We start from the raw sequence: 23,702 nt of genomic DNA, 5'->3' as shown, positions 1-23,702 counted from the left end.
GATTGCACAAAAAGTTATCTCGTTTTGCAACGATCTCTTCATATTTAAATTGCATAAATAAAATAATGTATTTCCAGTGAGATTAATACTGATAAATAAACAGACAGCAGCATGAAAGTGTTCAACAATGGTTTTATTTTATTTCAAAACACGCAATTTTTTACCCATTTTGCCTTTTTTAAACTTTTTTCTGTAACAGTTAGTACTCCGATTAGTCTCCACTAGCACTAAATGAAAAGTGCTTCACAGGCTCTCTGGCGCCCCCTGTTGGACAGGAGGAGGAAAGAGGCTCTCTATGACGCGCCCTTAAACCAAAACAGCTGCCTGAGAACAAGTTTGTGTGCGCGTGTTTGGTTAATTTTTGTGTGATTCCGAGCATAAGCGTGTAGTTTCTCATTTCACATTATTTGTATTACCATTTCAGGGCAGTCTTGACACTGTGTGGATGCTCTTAAAAATTATTATCCTCTAGTGTGTCAGAAATCCTTGCCTTAAGCATCAAATACAGCCAGCCAATACTAGGAAAATCAACAGCTTTGGAAATGTACTGATTGGTTGGATTGTCTTTATCCTCTGATCAATCTTTTGCTCGGGTAGATGTGCTCTTTAGTAGAGTTTGTGTGAAAAAACTTGTTTTGCACACTCATTCCCTGCCTTCTGTCTTTCGGTATAAACTTTCTCTTTTAATCTTCTTCAATACATTTGCAGGTACACAACAAGAGATGTTTTCCTAGTCTGTAATAGGTGCAGGCAACCTATACTACAAATGCTGGCTGACCAAGGAACTTGAACGAAGCCTGAACCAGCAGCATCGATTAAGATTTGAGGTAAAGACCTTTTCTTTTTTGCATAGATCTCTGTGCGAACACCACCCGCCTCAGCAGCCCTGTATTGACTGGTTTGTGGTTATTTGAGAGCGATGCTAGTGCACCTGTGTGCTAGCTCATTCATTTCAATTGGCAGTGTGGGAGCAGGTGAGAGAACGATGTAGCTAAATACAGAAGCAATCTTTAGTGTTAGCATCATGATGCTAAATTGCCCCGTCAGAAATAGACGCTGGAATTCTTGCTTCTTCGAGTTTTAAATTACTATCCTAGTATGCTAGTTTGCTAATGTTGTACACCTCGAGCACCACAGCATGCTTAATAGGGCAGTGGTCACCTATCAAAACCACCAAGAGCCTCTTTCCTTCATCCTTCCTCATCTTCTCCTCCAAGCCTGTCTTATCTCTACCATTTTTCTCCATGTTTTAAAACTGATTGTCTTCTACCATCACAAAGACACTTGGTTCTGATTGATTGACAGGTAACAGAAGAGGAAGAGCACAGTGTGACTGGGGGGATTGGATCTGCAGACAGACCCCAAGAGAAACATGATGTGCATGATGCTGTTTTACAGTCGATGTGAGATAATTTCTGGTTGGAGGGGTCCGTTGCGAAAGATTTCCAGTTTTGCATGAATCGGTGTGCAACCCAAATCGAGAGACACGCCACATGTAAACAAATGCACACAAGATTACATTTCAGAAGAGCATACGTGTACGTCGGGTCCATGACCAAGTTTAGCTCGCCCAGGATACACGGTCATGCTCCACTATAAAGAAGTTATATACATAAAAGAAATACAAGGAGGGTTCCAACGATACATGCACACAACCAGTGAAAAACAACAGTGACTGAAAACTACAAAACAGAGACCCCTCCAACGTCCGAATCTTAATCACCCTAACCCTTCCCACCCTTTTCCATCCTCCCCAGGGTCTGTTCATCCTATTTGCTCCCACCAATGTCCAGGTCGATCCAGGTTTACTCTATACAGTATACAATAATCATGCAGAAAAAGTGTTTCCGCCACTTTAAATGGGCGGAGTTTGTTTTTATCTTTTTAAATTAATGCTAGGAGCACTTAACACAATCAAGAGTCAGTTTTAAAAGATGATAAACGAAAACAAAAAAATTAAAAGGAGGAAAAAAGACCAAATTTAAATAATGCTGAATGCCAAATGATTAGAAAAAGCTTGATTTGGTTTCTAATCATTCAAATCCAAACGCACATATCAGAAATAATCGATAGCTTTGATTTTCTCTCTTTTTATCCACTTTTCAATTTTCTATTGTTGTTTTTTTTCCTATTTAGACTTTATCTTCACACCACGTCTGTTCAATTAAAAACATTCAAACGTCTTTCTTTTACAAAGAATTGTGTACCACCATAGATCAAAATAATATGTAATAATAATAATAATAAAACAAACTGGCAAATGAGTGAACCAAACCACAACAACAAAAACACAAGTTAACAGTATAAAGCTTCAAGTCACAAGTTCAAAAACTAACTATTATTAGTCTTAGTAGTGTTAGTGTACTCATTGTAATTAGCATTAGTTTAATCTAAATTACATAAACTTTACACAAAACATTTGAGGTATTTCAGAATCAATTGTCAACATCTGCCTGCCAAGTCCTTGTAGCTTCCATTGGGAGAAACTTAGAGGGAAATGGTCCAACGAGTCATCCAAATTGGCCTCTTCCCTTAAATCACTTTCAGCTGCTTATATCTTTGACCGAACTGTCGAAAAAATGGACCATCCTTAAACCTGGTCCTTATATCCTATACCATTGATCCATACCTAAATCAATGTAGAATGTTAATTATAGATAAAGCAAAATGTCCTGCTAATTAGGGCCAACCTAATGTGACCACATTGGCCAAATTAAAACCCCATGTGACCAATCAAACAGGCAGGAGGTTGATTTAGGATATAACTTTGATTAAATTAGACCTTGCCCAGGAAGGTAGACCGTATTTGTGGGTACAGCATTGAGACGTATAGAGTTGGAATCAGGGTGTAAGTATAGAGCAGCAACAACATAAACAAATGGCTTTTGTGGCCCAAACTTAACTTCCTGTAGACATCCGCAAAGAATCGAGTCCTTCTAGAGTAGATCATTTCTGATAACAAGCCAAATAAATAACCTAAGTAGATTAACTTAGTTCAAATCATAGCTCAAGCGTAGCAACTACTACACTTAGCTAACGTTACTGTGTAAAATTATTGTATACAATGTTAGCTACAGATCCTTGAATTCTAGTCTGGCCAAACCTCTCTTCGCACAGTATTGATTCACGCTCGGTCTTTTGGAAACCAAAACGTTTTTATTTTCAACATGGTTCTGTTCCAGAGGTCAGTTTAGCAACTAGCCAGACAGATAAACAATAAATGGAGACCGGAAGTTAACTTTGGCCAGGCATGTAATCGTGGCTGCGTGCGTCCAATGAAATTGTCTATAACGTCAGTAACTCTACACTACCATTAAAACATTTGGCATTTTTACCTCTTTTACAAATAAGAAGATGAGCTGAATGCAAATTTTTTTCACAGATAAATAGTTTAAGTACTCTGCACACAAATAATTTAAGTGGCAATATCAGTAAATGCTAATGAAAAACTATAAATAAATTTGGCCATTGTAAAGTGCTTAAAATCAGTTCATATCAAAACAAAGTAAACTCCAACAGTACTCACCCCGTTTCCAAGTAATTACGCCTACATGCTGTATATGTGTGTGTAATGTGTGTGTATAACTGTATGCATGTGCTTCTGCGTGTGTGTTTTAACTCCAGAGCAGTCCCACCCGTTGTTGAAGAATAAAGGCACTCAACTCAATCTGCATTGCAGCCGCATCCCTCCGTGCAGCGCTTTGCAGTCTGACTGCACTGTGAGTGTGTGTGTTAACCTACGCTTAACATCCATTAGTTTCTATGTTTGCATCCGTAACAGCTTTGGTTTTTCAGGTTTATGGTATTTGGTGTACGTCTCTCCCTTTAGCAGCACAGGACTGGCAGGACAAAGAATCTTTGGTATCAGTGGCCGTTACACAAACCACCCAGCTCAGTGAGGTAGCCACACTGGTTCTCACTACAAACAAAAGGTCGTTTTTTTATCAGCTAATGTACATTTAGATTTGTGTAGCACAAATCTGATGTCTTCTCTCAATGCTCAAAGCATAGAGCTCACAATCTGGCTGTACTAACAATGCCCACTCGTATCGGTTTAGCAAGTCCTGCAACATTTCCAGAATTGCTACTGTTGCATTGCTAAATAAAACTCCTCTTTGATTTTGAACATCTCCCTACGGAGGTAAGGTTGTGCCCTTGATTCACACCCATTTTGGCAGGGTTTCTTCGAGGATTCTTGGGTGGAATTCTGGTTTTGTTGTCTCTCCAACAGAGAGTGAGCAGTATCTCCTCACAGCCTTTCCATCTTTCATGAAAGTTCCTTTTGTGATGACCTGTGTTAGTTCACATGCAATGCAGAGATGTTCCACGTCCATCTGCAGTCTTTCCTAGTTTTCCTGTTCTTTAAGAAAGTCTCTCTCTTTTTTTTATGAATTTTCCAAATGATCGACAAGGTGCCTTACATATGCACAACAGATCACAAGTTTAATAAGAAATAGAAATATTTTGTACCAATTACCCGCTTTAATATTATGAAGAAATAGCAAGTGGAAGATAGATAAAGGGAAGAATGGGAAATTAAGATGCAGTAGATCAATATAAATTATAGTGAGCTTGTTTAGCTGTTCCTGTTGCGTATGTTTCTATTTTTTTGCCATTGATTTGCTAAATATTTTAAAGCATTGATTATTCTTTTTTTGTATCAAAAAAAGATTCAGATTTATTTAAAAGATGATTGTTGGTTGCTATGGCACATAATGCCAGTTTGGGTGGGGGGGTTGGATTCTGGCTGAAGGTGTGTGAACTCTTATTTTATATTAAGGCAAACATTATTGGCACTAGATTTTATGTAACATTTTGGACTGAGTTTTCACGTTGCAGGATAAACCAAACGTTTGATTTGTCAGTAGGATTTAGGAAGTAACAAATATTTCCGTACGTGTTTAAAATGTGCCTTTCGTTGTGTTTGGCTGTACCCTAAGCTTTCTTGACCTTTGGCCTATTGTGATTATACGGAATGAAAAATACTCTGTAGTTGAAATGTCACAGGTCGCAATCTTCCAAAATCAGAATGTCAGTGCACCATTGCTGGAAGTGGTCCAGTATTTTGCCCCCAGTTCAAAATAACCTGGATGGCAGTTGACCGATACGCTAGTTGCATTATGGATGCTTTGGTTGCGATGTGCTGATTGTAGATTGAGACAATCTGGCTCACGTGTTCCGTTCGTTGCTCAGATAACATGCGTTAACCGAAGTGCAGTAAAACGCCGTCTGCCGGACAGGCCTCCATTTACATCTGTGCAAAATAAACCAAATGGAGAGCCGTGCCGGGCGAACGTGAGAGTCCTTGTTGAAGGAGCTCGTTCCATTTCACCTTCAGTAGAGGTCAACATCCTTCGCTTTTCTCTCTGTATCGATTAGTCTCTCAATTCATTAGCTTAGCATATGATCTGAGAGTCTCCGTGAAACAGCTGGCCATTAGGGAATTGTGCCACTGTGGGCAGAGAGTGATGATACAGGTGGTGGCTTTCTTTGACAACATTGTTTGAGTAACAAGCCTTGTGTGCTGCGAGCTACGAAAGAGCTCATTTGTTGTCGACCACGTGATTACACAGTAAAGAGAACAAAAAGACTAAAGCCGGACCACCACAGGGTTTTTTGGTTTATGTGAATAGTTGCCTTTGCGTAGTGTGGACTAATAGGTGCTTTCCATGTGGAGTTTTGGTTTGGTTTATAACAGTCCCAAAAAAAGTTGCATTTATGTAAAACGTTGCCATTAGCGGCAGCGGTGGGATTGATTGGCACGCGACGGGTAACCGCAGACCTAAAATCGTCCGGCACCCAGGGGGAAAGGGGTTTTCGACTTAAGCCTTGGAGAAAGTGGTGGCGGAGGTGCCAGGCTGACCCGGACTGGCTCCGTGTCCGTGATGATGTTCCTCGTGCCAACGGTCGACGCAGCGGCGCCGGGCGTTCATGAAGAAATTGCTGACGGTGCTAAGTTCCAGGCCCAGCTGCTGTGAGATGGTCATCTGCATTTCTTTCGAGGGCCGCTTGTTCTCCTTGAAGATGGCAATGAGCGTGCGCCGCTGCAGGTCTGTGAAAACCAGGCGCTGCTTCTTGGGTACCAGATTCCGTTCTTTGTGCTGCTCCTGTTCCTTACGCTTGCAGGCTGTGGGAAGAGGGGATGAAGAAAGACAAGTAGAAAGGTGATGAAGAAGAGATTCATTAGCTTCATGTTTACTTTACATACTGAAATGACCTATTTGAAAGCAAATTCCACACATGAGAAGCTTTGCACGGAACAGAAAATTTCAGACTCTGTTGTTTGCCTGTGGATTAATAGTGATTTAAGACAAATCCATTCTATCTCCCCAGAGGTCAAAAATCATCCCTTTAAAGAGAGCAGACAGGGCGGGCAGTGGTGAGCACCTCAGACTGGTCGTTGGAGACACCACTGTTTGATTCAATATTAATGCAGTTTGGACTCACAGTAGGAGAGTGAGTGACTAGTATATAAATGTATGAGCCTTTGTGTGTGTAAGAAAAAGAAAGCAAGAAAGGAAAGAAAGAAAGTGAAGGAAGGAAGGAAAGAAAGAAAGAAAGAAAAAGAGAAAGAAAAAGAAAGAAGGAGACAAAGGGATATTGACTCATCCTATTTTAGTGTGCATGCTTCTGTTTTTGGAGGTAGGGTCGTCCACGGAGACATTCGGGTCTGAACGCCCCTCCAGCAGGTCTTACAGTCTGCGACTTCAAACGGAGGCCACTGGAGGGCACAGACCTGAGAGATGCAGGGTATTTTAAAACTGAACCCGCCTCCCTGTGTGTTTCTGTCCTGGCAACACATAGAGAAGTCTGTCTGCCTACTTGAGGGCAGTAAACACTCTGGGTGCTGCACGGTTGTGTTGGGAAATATGAGTAAGCCAAGACTTATTTTAGCTCATTTACAGCTCGCAAGTGCAAATCATTTTATTATGTGAATAAACAATCTGCTGATGTTTGTTTCAGCAGGTACTTTATTACTAAAGTGACTTACAGTGTGCACAAATCACATTAATGCCTTAGGAAACACTGTTATTATTTCTTAAATATTATGCTATCTAATTGATTTATTTTTTCCATCTGTGCAGTTAGCTTGTGTTCTTTCTGAATGGGTCATTCATTTAAAACCTCTATCCCCTCAATAGGCTGCTACTGAAAGCAACTCTTCTTTGAGTTGGGTCTGTCTGGGTTGCAGATATGGAGTGACTGGAGCCAAACTGTGGTGCCTTGTATCTAATTACACCGAGCTGAGTCCCATTGATCACATCACCTCTCGCAGTCAAATCTGTTTACTACAGGCGTCTAACTGCCTGGACCGCATCCATCATATTCACATTCTGCATCAGCCGCACTCTGCGTTAGCCTGCGCGCACACGCGCAATGCCATTAAACGCATTCTGCACTTAAAGCTTAAACGTTGACACTCCCTTAACGCGACTATAATATTTGTTTTCGCATAACATTACTTCAATCGCATAAAGTTGTGCGATGGGTCCAAAGAGAATGATGAAGCTTTAAAGCCTGTTAAATTGTAATCAGTCGTCTGCTTGAAACCGCGAACCTCAGCGAATTTATCGTAGGCTATCTTTCAGTGCGACTGTTCGCCTAGTTAAGATGCGTTTCTTTTTTATCCCTATGGAGGGCAAACTATTTTCCAGAATGGTAACTGTAAAGATAACTATAGCCTAACTTATTGCGTCCGCGTTATCGTTCGTCATTACTTTTATTCTAGGGTCGCGCGCTGCAGATTTGTTATATAAATGCGTGGGCACTTTTATTCACAATGGATTTTGACTTTTCAACTGTCAGTGTTTATTTGTCATTTGCTAAAAAAAAACCTCTAAAAGTGATCGATATCGTAACTATATCGTTCCACTGTATTATTAGAGTTGTGCTGTGGACTGTGCTGTTCTCAAAGTTTTCTAAGCAGTTACCTTTATGGTTTGTTTTTGGTGCGAGGCCACAAGTACTGATTTCTGTGTTATAACATCTGTCTACCGGCAGGTGTCGCTGACGCTATTCCCTAGTGTAAACGGCTTACAGGCGTAAGATTTTGTAATCGATATTGATCGATCGGTAGGGGATGGGGCCCTGATTACTGAACCAAGCTCCGCGTAGAAAAGGAAAAAAATCGATGGCTGCAGACTTTAGAGCTACAGTGAGCCGGGATGCACACACATAGTAAGAAAACAAATATGCCAATGCCTGATATAAAGATGAATTAAAGCATTTTGAGGGGAACGATGACACGGTGTGCTCGATATAACACGTTTAATCGGTTTTGCAAATTATAAATAAAACTGGGCGCTCGTTTTTTTTCCTTTCCTCGATGGTAGGGATATTAAAAGTGCAAGACACAATCAGCTGTAATTTGTCTCATTTGGTATCAACCAGTATAGCGCATGGTAGTAAATATTATACTACTGACATTCGTCAAATATAGCTATATTTTAATGTTACCTATAATATATGTTGGCAAGCCTTGGTCTGCCGTTCCTAATAAGCGTTAGATGTTGTGCCTCTTTTGTAATTGGTAGCCTACGTAAAATTTTGAACGGCAATATATAAATTATAATTTTACTGTATTTAAATATCAGGGGTGTTTTAAAGCTGTACAATACATCCCGTAATGTACACACAATCGTTTACTCTTTAGAACAGAGAAACATAGATTGTTCCCTTGTTCTCGAGCAGCTTATAACTTGACTTGCAAAACATCAAGGATAGAGGGGTAGGCCCTGTCCTGTGGTGTTCAATACCTGGTCGATAAATCCGTAAATAATTCGTTTTTGAATTTCATCTCATCTAATTAATTATAGCTCCATGAAAATTGTTCTGGTAATGAGGCAGAAACTATGGCACGCCAATGGGACGCGGATTCTAAATTCGAAATAATACAAATTTAATAGCGCCGTGTGTGCCGTGCATTGTGGGGAATGAGAACACACTGCAATTTGATTCTAAATAATGACTGAAAAAAATCATCATACGGCTCCAAACGTCGAGAAAACCTACTGTATATGCGCGGCCTATATGTTTAGTTATTCGGAATCGGGTCTTTCACCAGCAGCATCTTTATACACCTAAAATTTCTCAAGAAAATAAAATATAAGAATTTGGTCTTATTAGTTTTAGTTCAAAGGCTTATACGGAAAATACTGACATGTAAGAGAATAATGGCAAGCATGTTATTTTATTTTATCTGTTTTTTTGTTTTTGTCTATTTTGTGTCTATCAAAATTTCTATTTAAAATATCATTAATATACTAATCTAAAAGTTGCTATATTGAAATATGTAAAATATATAAATTCCCTCGCACTACAGACTACATCACCTAACGTAGTTTATTGTGCGAGAAAAGACTGCTTTTGTTTTACTTTCTTTATTTCTGTCTTTCTTTTAATAATGGACTTGGACGGTTATGTGCTGTTAATTGGTAAAGCTCTTCTTATAAACCAAATTGTGCTCGGGGCTCCCTGTCTCTAAATACTCGACTAAATTTTGTGTAATGCAATAAAGAAAGATCAGTATGCTAATGTGCAGGTAATTTGAAATAACAGCCCAGGCAGTTAACCAAATCCGTTATTGGAACCAGGAAATTATGGCAAATAATTAGCCATGAATCCTGGCAGGGTGTTACCAAAACAAAAAATATGTGCTGTCTTTATAAATTGTTACAAATAAACTGTACAAACAAAAATAATACTACTACAGTAAAGGTTAGACTAGAGTCCGTCCATCTATTCTAAAGCTTTCAGATGGTTATTTATGTCTTCAAAGCCTATAGAAATCGTTGCAATACGATAAATTATTGATAACGCAGGATACAGTACATACAGGATACACATAGCCTATACTATTCATCAAAAGAAACCATAAACGTTTGAAGTTTACCACATTTGTATTCGCTGGAAGGCGTGTAGGCCCATGGCAAGTCCTTAATTCGAGGGTTAAACTTGGGTTCATCATGACAGTTAATTGGAGCTATAATAACAGCACTCCAAGGATTATGTCCAAAGGCTCTTGACTTCACTTGCTTCACAAAGTATAAATAAATTAATAAATAAATAAATCTGTCTCTCACGTGAAAACTGGAGGTGCATGCGCGCTCTCTTGGATTTCAAGTGGGAGGACCGGGGGAGTGGAGAGATCGATGACTGGCCGCGCCGCTCAGCCGACCAGTCTGCTCGGATCGATGCGCAGAGAGCTGAAATTGGGAGCGAAGCGGCTCCCGTAGAGGCCTATCCGACGATGGTTAAAAAGTCAGTGTGTCATGAAGTTGGCCCTTGTATTAACATCGTTGCTATTTGATTTTTATTAAATTCAGATGGGGTGTGTTTTGCGTGCGTGTACGATATAGCCTACGTCTATGTATAGCATCAGTGCATCCTACACTCTAAAAAAACAAACGGTGCTATATAGCACCAAAACTGTTGCTTTGGATCGTAACCATAGAAGAACCGTTTTTAGTGCCATATAGCACCGGTGAAGCACCTGTGTAGAACCATATAGGGGCCATATAGCACCACTATAGCACCACATTTGGTTCTACATAGCACTATATGGTTCTACACAGGTGCTTCACCGGTGCTATATGGCACTAAAACGGTTCTTCTATGGTTACGAGCAAAGAACCACTTTTGGTGCTATATAGCACCGTTTGTTTTTATAGCTTGGTAGTTCGTCATGTCTAAATAAAAACATTATGGCAAAAATGAGGTGAAAACTAACCTGTATTTATTTTGTTTATATGTAGCCTAATATGTATGATATAGTTTGCGTATAATTGAGTTAGCTGCAACGTGTTCGTGTAAAATTGAGCCAATGCATTAGGCCTACAAAAAGGATTCAAATTATGAAACGTGTCTCAGCAGCGTCTAATGCCATAGTCGTCCATTCAAAATGTATGTGTTAAGCTGTGTAGCCTAAATAACAAGGGTTTGGTGTGATGTAGGTGAGGTGAGGCTTGGTATGTAATGGACTATTTTGTATATATGGGGTTACACCTTTGTCCACCCTTTCCAACTCTTTCTATCAGGTGGTCTGACTCAATGAGCAGATGACTTTTCAAAGTTAAACAACCCACTGCTGGACTACCATTTCTTCAGGACTTATCACAGATTGATTTTATCTTTCTCTCAGATTTGATTTATTGGATGTCCGCCGTTTTTATCAGCGTGACTTGGTGCTAATCGTCTCAAAGGTCGATGTTTTGACAGGAGCTAATTCTGCTGAGGTAGCTGTAGAGGATTGGTGGGCGAGGTACAGGGAACCTGTGGGCTATGACAAGTTCTTGCTACTGTTTTGGTGTTTAAAACTTTATGAATTTAAGGAACATTTCTTAAATATATTTTATATAATTTATTTCGGGGTTATTGTTAAACATAAAATGACAGTCGTGTTGACATTAGTAATTGAAACATCTAATCACATTGTGTTTGTTAAATATCCGTTCTACAGCCAAACTCAAGTCTCGATAGGCCTGAAGACTACTTGACCTGCAATTACAGTGAAGTGAGTTTTAAAAGGCTAAAGGGCCAATGGACCTAATACCCTGCACAATTTCTTCACAGTACATTTAAAACCTCTGAAAATACCACTGGATTAATCAATGGGATTCATTTTGTGCGTGGGTTGGAAAGTCGTTGCGAAAGGGCAACTAACTTTGAAGATCTTACTACAACTATCACTCTCAAAAGGCCTCAACATCCCTAAGCATTTTTACTCTATATTTTACTGCCGTTCCAACACAACTACAGCAACTATTTTTGTGGACACAATGCGTCTGTAATTGAACAGCAATAGGGTCACTCCTCCGTTAGATGACCCATGAGGCACAACGTGTTTCAAAAAAGACTTATCTGTCTCTGCAACCTCTTGAGTGAATGTGATTTTAACCACATTGGTTAATTGACATGCTTTTGAAGGTTTGTAAAGTTAATAATGAATGTTTGCTGTACTAAACTGTTGTGAAATATTACGTAATGATTTGCAAATTGCGAAGGCAAATATAACGTCATATTTTACGCAAAAGGATGATGACGCAAAGGGTAAAATGGTATCTTATATCAACGTATTTTTTTATTCATTTAAATTCTATTACACGCTTTAAATGTATTAGGCTCTGTTTCGTGTTAACGTTAAATGTCAAATTCTAGATTAAGAATAGGAGATGTTCAATCATTACTTTTCATTATAATGCCCAAGAAAAAATGTTTAAATTTGTATTTATATTTTAATTATATGAATAAAAAATATTAAATTGTGCTAAAAAATAAACACATTTGCCTTGTGGGTTGGTCTCTGATATTTTAGTGTATGAAGAGTAGCCTAATGTTTAGCTTTTAGGTTACTATAGTAAGATAAGTGAGACAAAGTAAATTTACTACATGTCCAAATGCCTTGCGCTATGACTCAAGCAAGTTGGGGGCGTTGTTATATAATATCAGTTTCTGAAAAAAATATATATAAACAGCCCACCCCGTAGATTTTGGTGGTGACGCAATGCAATTTAACCCTTTGATGCTCTCCTTCTAGGCAGCACGGTCTCTTAGCAATTTGATTTAAAGGTCACTCTCTTTTATTGATCCATTTTGGCGGGCGAGCACAGAGATTGATCATGAAAATCTTAGCTCGCGGAGACTACTGCACGCATTATGAAGCAACAATGTCAGAACCGATAGGTGGCGCCTATATCGGCGACCCAGTCAGCAATTATTCAAAAACAGGTGAGAGAGGTTGTTTAAAAGTGTGTAATGAATTACTTCTGGGCTTACATATTCCCATCTCTGCCTTTACTGTACAGTAGCAACAAAACAGTTTGCTAGTGCTGAAGGATTATGTGAGAATAGTTGCACTATTAATCTGTACATGTAGCCTTCATCTACCAGAGGTAATATCCAATAACACCAACACCAGCTTTAACAAGATAATAACATGTTAAAAATTCAAGGGAACTGAAGGGAAAAGCCTAGATTTAAACGACTATTATGACGCATTCGGACAAATCAGAATAAAGTTTTTGGTACAACCCAAGCTATTGAAATATAAAATGCAGCAATGGAAATCAATACACATTCACTGCTTTGTTAAACAGACACAACGATGCATGGTGCAAGACCGTGGACAGGGTTGTTATTTATACGACAAGGTTCTCTTCGAACAACCTGAAACGATCAAACGGGCAAAAACAGCTTGTATGTTTTTGTTTACCAAACAGGTGACCGCATCTTAATTCTCTCTTCTGGCTCTATCAATTATTAAGGGCAGCATCGATCATTTACTCGGCCTACCAAAACCCGACTCCCTGAAAATGCCTCGATTCCCTAATCCTAAATCAATTGAGTCCATCCTCGTGGGTTGGAAACTGGAGGCGAGACTGGAAGTCATTTTGATGATGATGTTGACAGAAAAACAAGCGGACCGCTTAACAAGTGTCAAGGGGCATAGGGATATCAAAATGCCCCTGTTTAATTGAGCTCACTTTCATGCAGGAGAGTTATTTTTACAAAGATGTTTGAAAAAACTCAAGTGGGAAAGAATGAAGGTTACACTTGATTGCATGTCAGTTGTCCACGTTTAGACTAATATTCATCTGGTGAATACAGGGTGGTAGAGCTTAAAATTAAATTTGGTCCATGTTTAAGTTTTATATAAAACAAATTGGCTCTTAGTGGTGCAATGCGTATAGAAATACAGGCGGACTTTATTACAACGTTGCCCTTTTTTCTCACGCTCAAATGACTACAAGTGTGCCCACATAAGATACATGGTGAAATGTACCTCCTTCCGATCAAAACAGTAGGTAAATCCAAGGTCCAATGGGTGAGAGTGCTGAGCCGGTATAATTGATAGATGTACTGGCTATCTTTATCGATCGCTGTATTGATTGGACCAAATACATTGAGATGGAGTGTGGAATACAGCACAGATGCTGAAACGAATTGTTTTTCATCGTTGATGCAATCTTTAAACGTCCCTCCAAATGTAACCTGCCAGTCGCCTGCATTGCGTAATTTTCGAGGATTGCATTCAGAATTATTGTCAGATACTAACATTTTTTATACTTGCTTTTAAAACAATTATATTTTTTTTCTGCAATAACACTCACAGTTTTGACAACAAGAATTGTTTTTCTCATGTGAGCTAAAAAAAATCATAAGAAATATTCGCTAAGTCAGCGGGTTGTATCCATGCACTGTATCAAATTATTGTATTTTTAACTACCATGAACAAGCCTTACTTTCCAAAACGGTTCAGCGCCCTCGAAGAACAATACCAAATGATCCCACAGACACGGGCATTTTCACATTAGCCAAGCTGTGCCACGGCATTGATTTTTGCGACTGTGATGAATTTGGAACAGTAATTTGAATTTATCGATTGATGTAGTGAACGAGTATTCCCAGACTCTCTATGAAACACAACCCCCAACTTCTGCATGCGCGCGTGCATTAATGGCTCATTTAAATGCACTAAGTAAAAATGCATGTGTCATTTGCATATTATAGTAATTATAGTAATTCATAAAATTACTATAGGACAGTTTAATGTACTAGAAATTAGTAAATGTGTTACAGGAGTGTGATTTCAATGAATATTGCAATATTTTATCCTTTAAAAATATTCTGTATTTTAGAATAATATCCTGAGCTGTTATAAAACGTTCCAGTGTTCGATGACAATGTTCCTAAAGTTAATAATTTATGTAAAGGAACTTAAGTAATAAATAAATAAAAAATTGTGAACACTGGGTTGTGATGTTTTATGCCATACGCTAAAATTGAGCTTTATGGACAAAAGTTTTTACATTCAGTGTTGCTACCTGTGGCATTGAGGAGTTCAGGGAAACTCTCTTTTAATAGGGTGTGGAAGATATAAAAAATCCCGATGCCCAATTAGCTTTAACAGCAACGGCACTTAAAGAAGACAATTGAATAGCGTTTAAATCTTTATTTACCAGAACCACTTTAAATGCGCAAAGGAACAATTTACATTCCATTAAGTGCTTTTCAACTGGGCATTGACCGGAACTAAAATATGCCACTATATCCTGGTTAATTGAATCCACAACTGAAATACGACATGAGGCGATAGGTTCGAACCGGTCAAAGGACTGTGCTAACTCTTATCAAGGGTAACGTTTAAAACAATCACTGTTTATTTACACTGTTATACGCAGATTTTTAGGTCAAAATTGCACTTGCGTGAAGGACTAGACCTTCTCAGTTTAGATTAAAATTGAGATCTGGCATTTCTAGAAATAAATTACAAATTTGATACCAATGAAAATAATGCTTATTAATTAAGTTTTTCTTCTTTTTTATTTAGAAATAATTTAAATAATTTCAGAAAAAGCGAGCCCTTACTTTTAAGGCTGTTAAATATTGCATCTTTAACTTGACCCCTTAGGCCTTTTTCAAGGGCCTATGTAAAACAGCTTTTGAAAACGCCAAACATGGTGTATGTGGATATATTCTTTGCTTAAAGTAATAAGCCAACTGCACAATGTAATCATTTGCTTACATTTTTTATATATTTTGTTTTAAATGTACCCTCCTAAAAACATTGTTAGTTCTTTAAAGGATACGGTTTTTTGTTTGTCTGCCATGTAAATTTCTTATGCCCTCTATGAGTTTAGCATTTAAAATTAATCAGTAATAACTTTTATGTGTTTTAAAGAATAGTGCTTCTGTTAATTAAACAAATTCTTAAAAATTATGCTTTGAAACATATACTTTGACAGGCTGTATGGTTCCATAAGGAACCTTCAACATCCACCTGTCTGTTCAAAAGGTTTTGTGAAGTAAAAAAAAAGAACTGACAAACTAAAAATCGTATTGCGTGAAATAAAATAATTGTAACATTCAGAAAGACCGAAAGTGTTTTAGGTCATGGTAGCCTTTCGCTTTTACAAGTGTACAATGTGTTTATGTAAGCTGCTGAAGATAATTCACGGAGATCCAATCGATATAGATTTTGTGTGATTGTTTTGATTGACTCTGGTCAGGCCTCTGGGGCTATATCACCTGTCACATGGCGATAAGAATTAATTTGCTTTTGGGCTGTAAAAATTACTCGCAGAGACTTCGGTCACCTTCACTCACCTGCTAGCCTAAGGGCCGACATGCGCTGGAACTCTGGTTCCTGTAGCCATTTCCACATCCTCCTGAACGTCTCCCGACCTGACTTTAGTTTACTCCAGGGTTTCGGATTCCTCAGGAGATCAGACAGAGTTCCTTGAGAGCGACACAAGATCCTCTGGGCAAAGATCGCTTGCGGAATGCTGTATCTTTTTAACTCCGCGGTTATTCGCTGAGCAACCTCTTTGGTGTTGATCTCCTCCACCTGGCCTGACCCACCTCCCTGTCCTCCGCCTCCTGCTGTCTGTCTGTCACGCTCTGACAGTACCGACCCGTTCCCCTGAGAGTGCGTGTGGCCGTGGTGGTGGATGCCGTTGAGGGAGGACATGATGCCCGGCCCGTGTCCTCCTAATCCCCGCGTCAGATGCTCCTCACCCCTGCCGAGCATCGCAGCGTGAGACTCAAACCCTCCAGTGGAAATCATTTTATCGTTCCCGAGGTGTGCACCGGGACCGTAGGCGCCCAGAGTCTGTTGAGAGTTGTGCAAAGACCCCAGGCCGTTGGAGAGAGGTGATAAAGGCTGTCCCATCCCGGACAGGTCTTTAGAGTAATGGCCGTATAGATTGCTCATGGACGCGAGGCCCCGGTCATCCCGCATCAGCGTGAAGCTGCCGCTGACGTTCCCGGCGGCGAGACGCTGATGCGCGGGGTGATGATGGGCGTGCGGGTGATGGTGAAATTTATCGGAGACGTTGGATATGGGAGGCAGGTGGTGCTGCAGCGGCGTCAGCGTGGTGTAAGTGCTGCTCAGACTCATGCTCGAATCGCACGACATGGACATGGCAGGATGAAGAGGACCGGACAGCGAATGGTCCGTGCGGTATTCCCCGGCTCCGTCCAGTATCGAGGCCATGCTGGAGACCATAGCCGATCTCCCGTGCGACGACACCAAGTTCCGATGAGTCGCCGACTGTCGCGCGTGTGGAGAGTTCATCAAGTCGCCCGTGTGATGGTGGGAGTGTGACACGCCGTGAAGATTTCCAATGTTTTCCATTGTAAGTTCCATTGTTGAAAGACACTGTTTCCCCCTCTCTCTCACTCACCCCGTCACACTCTCCCTTTCTCTCTCACACTCTCCCTTCCAATAAATTTTAAACGATCTCAAAGCCACGCGCCATTGATCCCAAGATCTTCACTGTTAGTCAATCCAGAACTGTGCTTCAATTCCTCCACGCACATGCACGTACGCCTGGTGCCCGTAAACGCTCGTATCTATCGCCTTTGCGCGCCTCGTACTACTGACAGTAGAAGCTCTGCGAGTGAGTGTGTCTGCCTCGTGACCGCGCAATATATTAAGATGTGAGTGCCTGTGTGCACGGGCGCGCGCCGTACACTCACACGCTGTTTCAAGCAGAATGTGAGATACTTGACGTCACAATACTGTCTGAGACACCTTGCTTTTAGGTTTTGTCCTTTTGTACAGAATAATGTTTTTGACTCGTATAAGGTGGAATTGCTATCTGCATACTTTGACACATATGGTGTTGTTGTGAATTATTGGGGATTCCTTTATGGACATGATTCATCGGCTAGTCCTGATAAAGTTGCCTAACTTGGCGCCAGCGCGCGACATCCTGATGGTTAAATATTAATGGATTTCCCAAACCCCAGGTAGATAAGATAGTCAGATTCCTTTTGAAATCACATGATTAATCATACCATATATTTCTCTTAAGCCTTTAACAATATTTGATTACATGTGCCAAATAGGCTGTTTGCACTTCAGGGCTTCTGCTGTGACAGAAATGTACGTGATAATATAATTATCGCCACTGTTATACCGCAATTTAAATAACATTATAAATAACATTATTCACAACATGTACGTCACAAGCCGAACTTAGAATTTTTTAAAATGGTAAACCTGGATAATAGATCCTGGTATAGAAAGAAGCTGAAATATTAAAAAAGGTACATCTTTCAGCTGTCATTAGCACACCCATTTTAGGCTAAAATGCACTTACATTAGTCAAAGGTAGTGGTAGGTGAATATTTTTCATGTTTTTGTCTTTGTGTATTTCTTTAAAAAGTTTCCTTCTAATTTTTTTATTTATTCTCAACAAATGGTTTACCGTCATCTCGGTCAATTTTCGACGGTACTTTAACTTGATTTGACAGTGCTGGTCTCCACTTGTCTCCGCCTTTTTTAGATTATCAGTTCCGGTTTACGACGATTATTAATGCACTCAGTCGTCGATCAATAAATTGATCATTCAGTATGCATCGGGTCATAAATGTAATTTATTTGTTTTCTTAAGGAAATAGCTCAGAAAATCCGGTTTATCATGACACCGTCATAGGCCCAGTCACTTATTTGACCACATGTATTGCTTCCAGTAAATAAAAACCATTCAGTCAAATAAAAGAAAACAACCAAAAATTTTGACCGTAAAAAGAGGTGTACTGACCTCTCTTTTAGTCAATTTTATTTTTATTTTCTGACACTTACTTTTTAACACTTAAATGTTGTAGTTATCTTTTCGTTGCAATTAATACTAGGCTTAAACCAATACCAAATAGCAAAAAAACGACATTCAATATAGTTTATTTATCTAACTTTAGCATAACACATTAAGCTTCTTAATAAATTATTAGAAATTATTTAGGAAATTAAACTGTTACTGTAATTATAAAAAGGACAATGGCATTACAAACACAACCTTGTCCACTGGGAATGCTATTCGCTTATTGATCCTTGCAATCACTGTTATTGAAAATGAATTAGGCCCACTGGATGCGCGCTACGCAGTACTCATCTTCACGTGACAGGGCGCCCACAAATGCAACCTTTTGCTGTTGCCTTGCACAGTCACTCCAAATTTGATAAGATATGGCACTGTGCATATAATCTTTTGTAAGTGTCGATTAATGTTTTGTATTAGAAAAATAAACAACAATTCTTTAAAAATGTTTTTATTAGATATGTTATTTTATATTAATCACAAACATCGAAATGAACCTAGAGGTCAATGACACGACAATGTTGTGGCGGCCGTTTGGGCTAAACGACAAAAAAGGGTTCAGATATTTCTGGCTCATATATCCGAACACAACCACAATTGATTATTGCATTGATTTGTTCCTTGCTATTTACAAAATCATGCTCTGCTATGACAGGATAATTGAATGCGGTTTAATGTAGAGATGAACTGTAACAGCTCCTCCTGATACGTTAGCTTTGAGTGAAAACATTGTAAAGACATTTCTATAATGAAAAAAATACTTAAAATTAATAAATAAATAAAATGAAGGAATCTACATTGTATACAATGCTTTACCAGCTATTGATAAAGTTAAACGAAATAAAAATATAAAAACGAAATAAAGATGATAAATAAATAGCTATATCACTAATAAATTATCCGATTTAATTATAAAAATACACAATGTGAGAGTAAAGTTGTGCAAAGAAATTTATTCAGAGCTACAGTATAGTATTTTTGAATATCAATGAATAAAACTGTCTTGGTGGTAGCCTATTTGGAACAGGACAAAATTCAAGCAGGTATTGTATTTTTTTCTTAATGTAAATAAATAAAGTAAATAAATAGGTGTTCAAAAATCCTTATATTCTTTAATTCTGTCATCAAATTAAACATTTGGAAACATTTTGGCCTAGTTTTGAAAAAGATGGATTTTATTCTGCTTTTCTTAATGTAATTTTTTAATGGGCCATGCGTGGGTTGAGAAGTTGCTCACACAGAATATTGTAAATCTGGTCAACAGAATTTGAATAAGGTAAAACATTTGTGTTTTTACAATCCTTACATGGGTATTTTTGTCGAATCTCTAAATAATATATATGAGCTTATAATGCAGCATTTCACTTGCTGCATAAATTATTAGAGAGCAGACCCTGATTTAATTTTCGCTCGAATATTCAAACGAGCTAGACGTACCCTGTGGCTCACACAGTATGAAATATTAACGCTGTCGATATCCAAATAGAGAAAAGGAATACCACAGAGACTCAATATTTTACTTTGCATTTCTGAGAGTGTAAGTCTACCCACACAATTACTTTCTGGTGCAGAGGCCATGATAATTGTGTCCACCGGTTGCGTTATAATGTAGAAGAACTCACACACTAGTCATACACACACACATAACTATGTATGAAAAATCTGTTGGATACTAACTGTTGAAATCTTTTGCCGTGAAGGATAGTTGTCGCCGCTACAATGATAAATCACCGTGATTCTGTTTTAATTAACATGCAATAATCAATATTCAATAGTCAATAGTGGTCAATATTTTTCTAGAAACGAATTACCCTAAAATACTAAAATAGAACGTCATAAATGAACTGAAAAAAATAACATGTTATGTGTCCTTAACTTAAACCTTTAGTATTTTTTGTGTGTGTGTGTGTGTGTAATTTAACGCAATTTCAATTCTTTATCTTCTTCAGCTTAATTAACAGGGATTTAAAATAATATATTATTGTGTTGACCGTGTTTTTTTTTAAAAGTTTGTCAAATAGTTTATAGTTTATTTTGATTCTAAAATAAAATCTTGTTCAATCTTGTTTCAAAGCTCAAAATTCTCTTTTAAGGTGAATTATCTGTTTCTATCACTTAGTGTGACAAAGATAGACTCAAAATTGCTTGACTGCATTAGAAGTATCACTTGACTGATCGATCACATCCTAAAGTAAATTTACTTGAATCGGATTATTGGCAGAAGTCAAGCTGCCCCCGTTAAACTGACCATTGCAACTCACTATTCGCAAGGAATTTACTGAGACTCGAAATTAATTTTCTTTTCGGTTAGAAAATAAAGGCCATCTTTAGTTTCTTTTAAATACAATTAAATGTTTAAATTAACAACGTTAAACTAGTTGAAATGTCCGGTTCAATTCTGCCTCTTGCACGGCAACTTGTCTGAGTGAGAAGTTAATACTTTGACAACAAAGTATATACAAATCTTGATCGTTTCAGTCGACTGTTTATTTTTTGCATCACGTATTTGTTGCAATGCCTTGTTTCCTGTCAAATGTCATATACACATTTAGATGATGTCTGTAAGACTTTTATGATTTAGAATATATGTAAAACTGCTTTATCTAAGACGTTTATTACAGTGCAGATGTAATCGTGGCCTATAGATCTTTAGCAGACAGACGTGCCTGTACTATAGTTTCTTGGAGCCATTGTTTATTCACAAGAAATCATGTCATAATTCAAAATGTTTTTCTTATCTGTGATAATGAAAAAAAGTGTCTCAATACTGAACAACAAGCAATCAAGCTTTATTTAAATAATAGCCAAGCCATTACTGAGAGATGTGTATGCACAGACACTGTCTATGTATACCAATGTTCTGTTTTAAACACCGTCATTTAGTAATAAACTAAAATCACTGTAGTAATACAAAAATCGCATCCTCTTTCGGATGGAGCCATGTGTTGTGTGTAACCCGTATTTCAGAAGAATCAGGGCTGTGTATTTAGAGACCTGTGTATCTCAAACCTCTCTGCGAAAGAGAGCATGTGATCTATTGCTCTAGTCTCTGATCGATATATCCGCATTCTGATCGATTAGTATGGCAGAAAAATCACTGGGACCTGTATAGAGCTTTCCATAAGAAAGATCTTCATATTGGCCAAACATTGGTGTTCACAAAAATTGTATGTCTCGGAAAATATTTGTTTAAAAAATACTAAAAATCTGCGTTCATTAACGTTGTTCCTACATAGTTATATGTATGAATATTCAGTATATTTTATTGAAATATTTTATTTGTCTTATTTTGTATTTTAAATCATCTTACCATGGTTATTTGTGTTTTTACATGACTATGTACTTTTCGGCCTAATGCTAGTGGAAAGGTATTCGGACTTTTTGCGGGTTTTTTGTTGTTGTTGTTGTTGTTGTTAATTTCATTTTATTTGAAGTTTAGTTATTTATTTATAGTTTAACATCAGATTTAATTATTTTTTTGCTTATTTCCTGATTTGCAAAGAAGTGATAATTTTTTTGGAGTTATATGTTTGCTCTTGTTGCTATTATTTTTTACATTTTGTTTCTCATTCTGAAATCTTATGTTTTATATTTTTCCTAACAGCTGTAGTTCGTCATTGTAGCTGCAAAACAGTTATACACATTTTCCTAAAATATCTTTGCCTTTCAGTCTAACATATAGTCAGCATCTTCTCTAAAACGTATGATCGATTATATCGATTATTGCAGACTGCTAATATAAACGCCTGTTTCACAGATGTTAAGAAGTTTCCTTTTTTAGCTGACCAGGATTTTTTGTGGTTTTAATTTAAAAGTACGTTTAATATAATTTTTATGAGTTTGGGAGGTATCTGGAAGATTATCACTATCTATTTGGTCTGTTGCGTGGATGGGTTGCAACATGTATCTTTACAGGGCTAGTAGGCTATTGTAATTTTCATAAAATAGTTTTCTTTATTTTTTTAGTTCTGATTTTTTATTATAATATATCAACCGCTAAACCTTCGCGGGCAATCTTTATCGTTTTGTTGGCTAAAATCTTAGTTACATTATACATTTACATTTTTTATTGCTCTTCTTATATGACTTAGCTGGAACATTAGACACAACTTTAGTTTACACATTTAGTCTCCAGTAATGATTTTCTCTGATTACCAAAACAGTTACAAAATTATTTTTAGAAAACTTTTGAACATTTAATTAAAAATAATAATTAAGCATGTAGTTACTAATGACTAAATAGGCTACTATGTGCTTAGCAATAATGCTTATTAGCATAATTGTGGCGCATTTACTGATAATAAATATGATAAATTATTATACTTAATTTAACTTCACTGATAATGGTGATAAGAGATGTTGCTCTTTTCCATTGATTTATCACAAGCTCAAATGTTACTAGTAACTTCTAGTTTATAATTCTAGTAACCTAATATTTAGTTTATTGTTTGTATTTAATACAAAAAAAAGTCTGCCAAATTTTGGAATTTTTTGTGTTTTACAGTCCTCACATTTTGTAAGAAGTTCAGTTAACTTTGAAACATGCTCATTTTAAATATTTAACATTTAAACCTCTTTCCAAACTAGTTCCAGTCCTCCAAATTTTTAATTTGTCACAGAATGCATTTTCAGCCATGCAAAAAGGACACATGCAGATGGTTTCCCAGTCCCAAAAGACTGATATTCAGCATTATACAGTTATGCAAAGTCAACATACTGTATATTTTGCAAATTGCATTCATTTATAGTATGTAATAACTCCTGGTACAGCAGTGAATTTAGAGTCATCAATATTTGTGCTGTAGTGCTTGCGTGTGTATGTGTACGTGCCCACCTCCAGCTTTCAATACAAGGGTTCAGACTGAGCGAGAAATAGAGAGAAAAAAGCATCCCAGCCTCCACAGTCGAGAAAGCACCGGTTGCTAGGCGACAGGCGAAAGAGAGATGGATTGAAAAGGCATACTCGATCAATTTCTGCGAGAGTGAGGGAAAAAGGAGAGAGTGACCCAGAGAAAGAGACTGAGATGAAGAAAGAGTGGATGCAGGGAGGCTGAAAGCCTGGATGGCAAAGCCAAATTCACACTGCAATCTTTAAGCTCA

At 37.9% G+C, this 23,702-nt stretch overlaps 1 protein-coding gene across 1 annotated transcript; it reads right to left on the bottom strand.

Annotated features, from left to right (window-relative positions):
- Positions 1–171: 171 nt before the first annotated feature.
- On the bottom strand, positions 172–17,269 carry onecut3a (one cut homeobox 3a). Its single transcript, XM_065246560.2, has 2 exons — positions 16,105–17,269; positions 172–6,127 (listed from the first exon to the last, which is right to left on the bottom strand). The coding sequence occupies exons 1-2, from the start codon at positions 17,144–17,146 to the stop codon at positions 5,823–5,825; spliced, it is 1,347 nt and encodes a 448-aa protein (XP_065102632.1). The 5' UTR covers positions 17,147–17,269; the 3' UTR covers positions 172–5,822.
- Between the last annotated feature and the right edge of the window lie 6,433 nt (positions 17,270–23,702).

This window comes from Paramisgurnus dabryanus, chromosome 24, assembly GCF_030506205.2.
Source record: "Paramisgurnus dabryanus chromosome 24, PD_genome_1.1, whole genome shotgun sequence".
NCBI lineage: Eukaryota > Metazoa > Chordata > Actinopteri > Cypriniformes > Cobitidae > Paramisgurnus > Paramisgurnus dabryanus.
The sequence above is the reverse complement of the archived record's forward strand: the minus strand, read 5'-3'. Positions and strand labels throughout refer to the sequence as shown.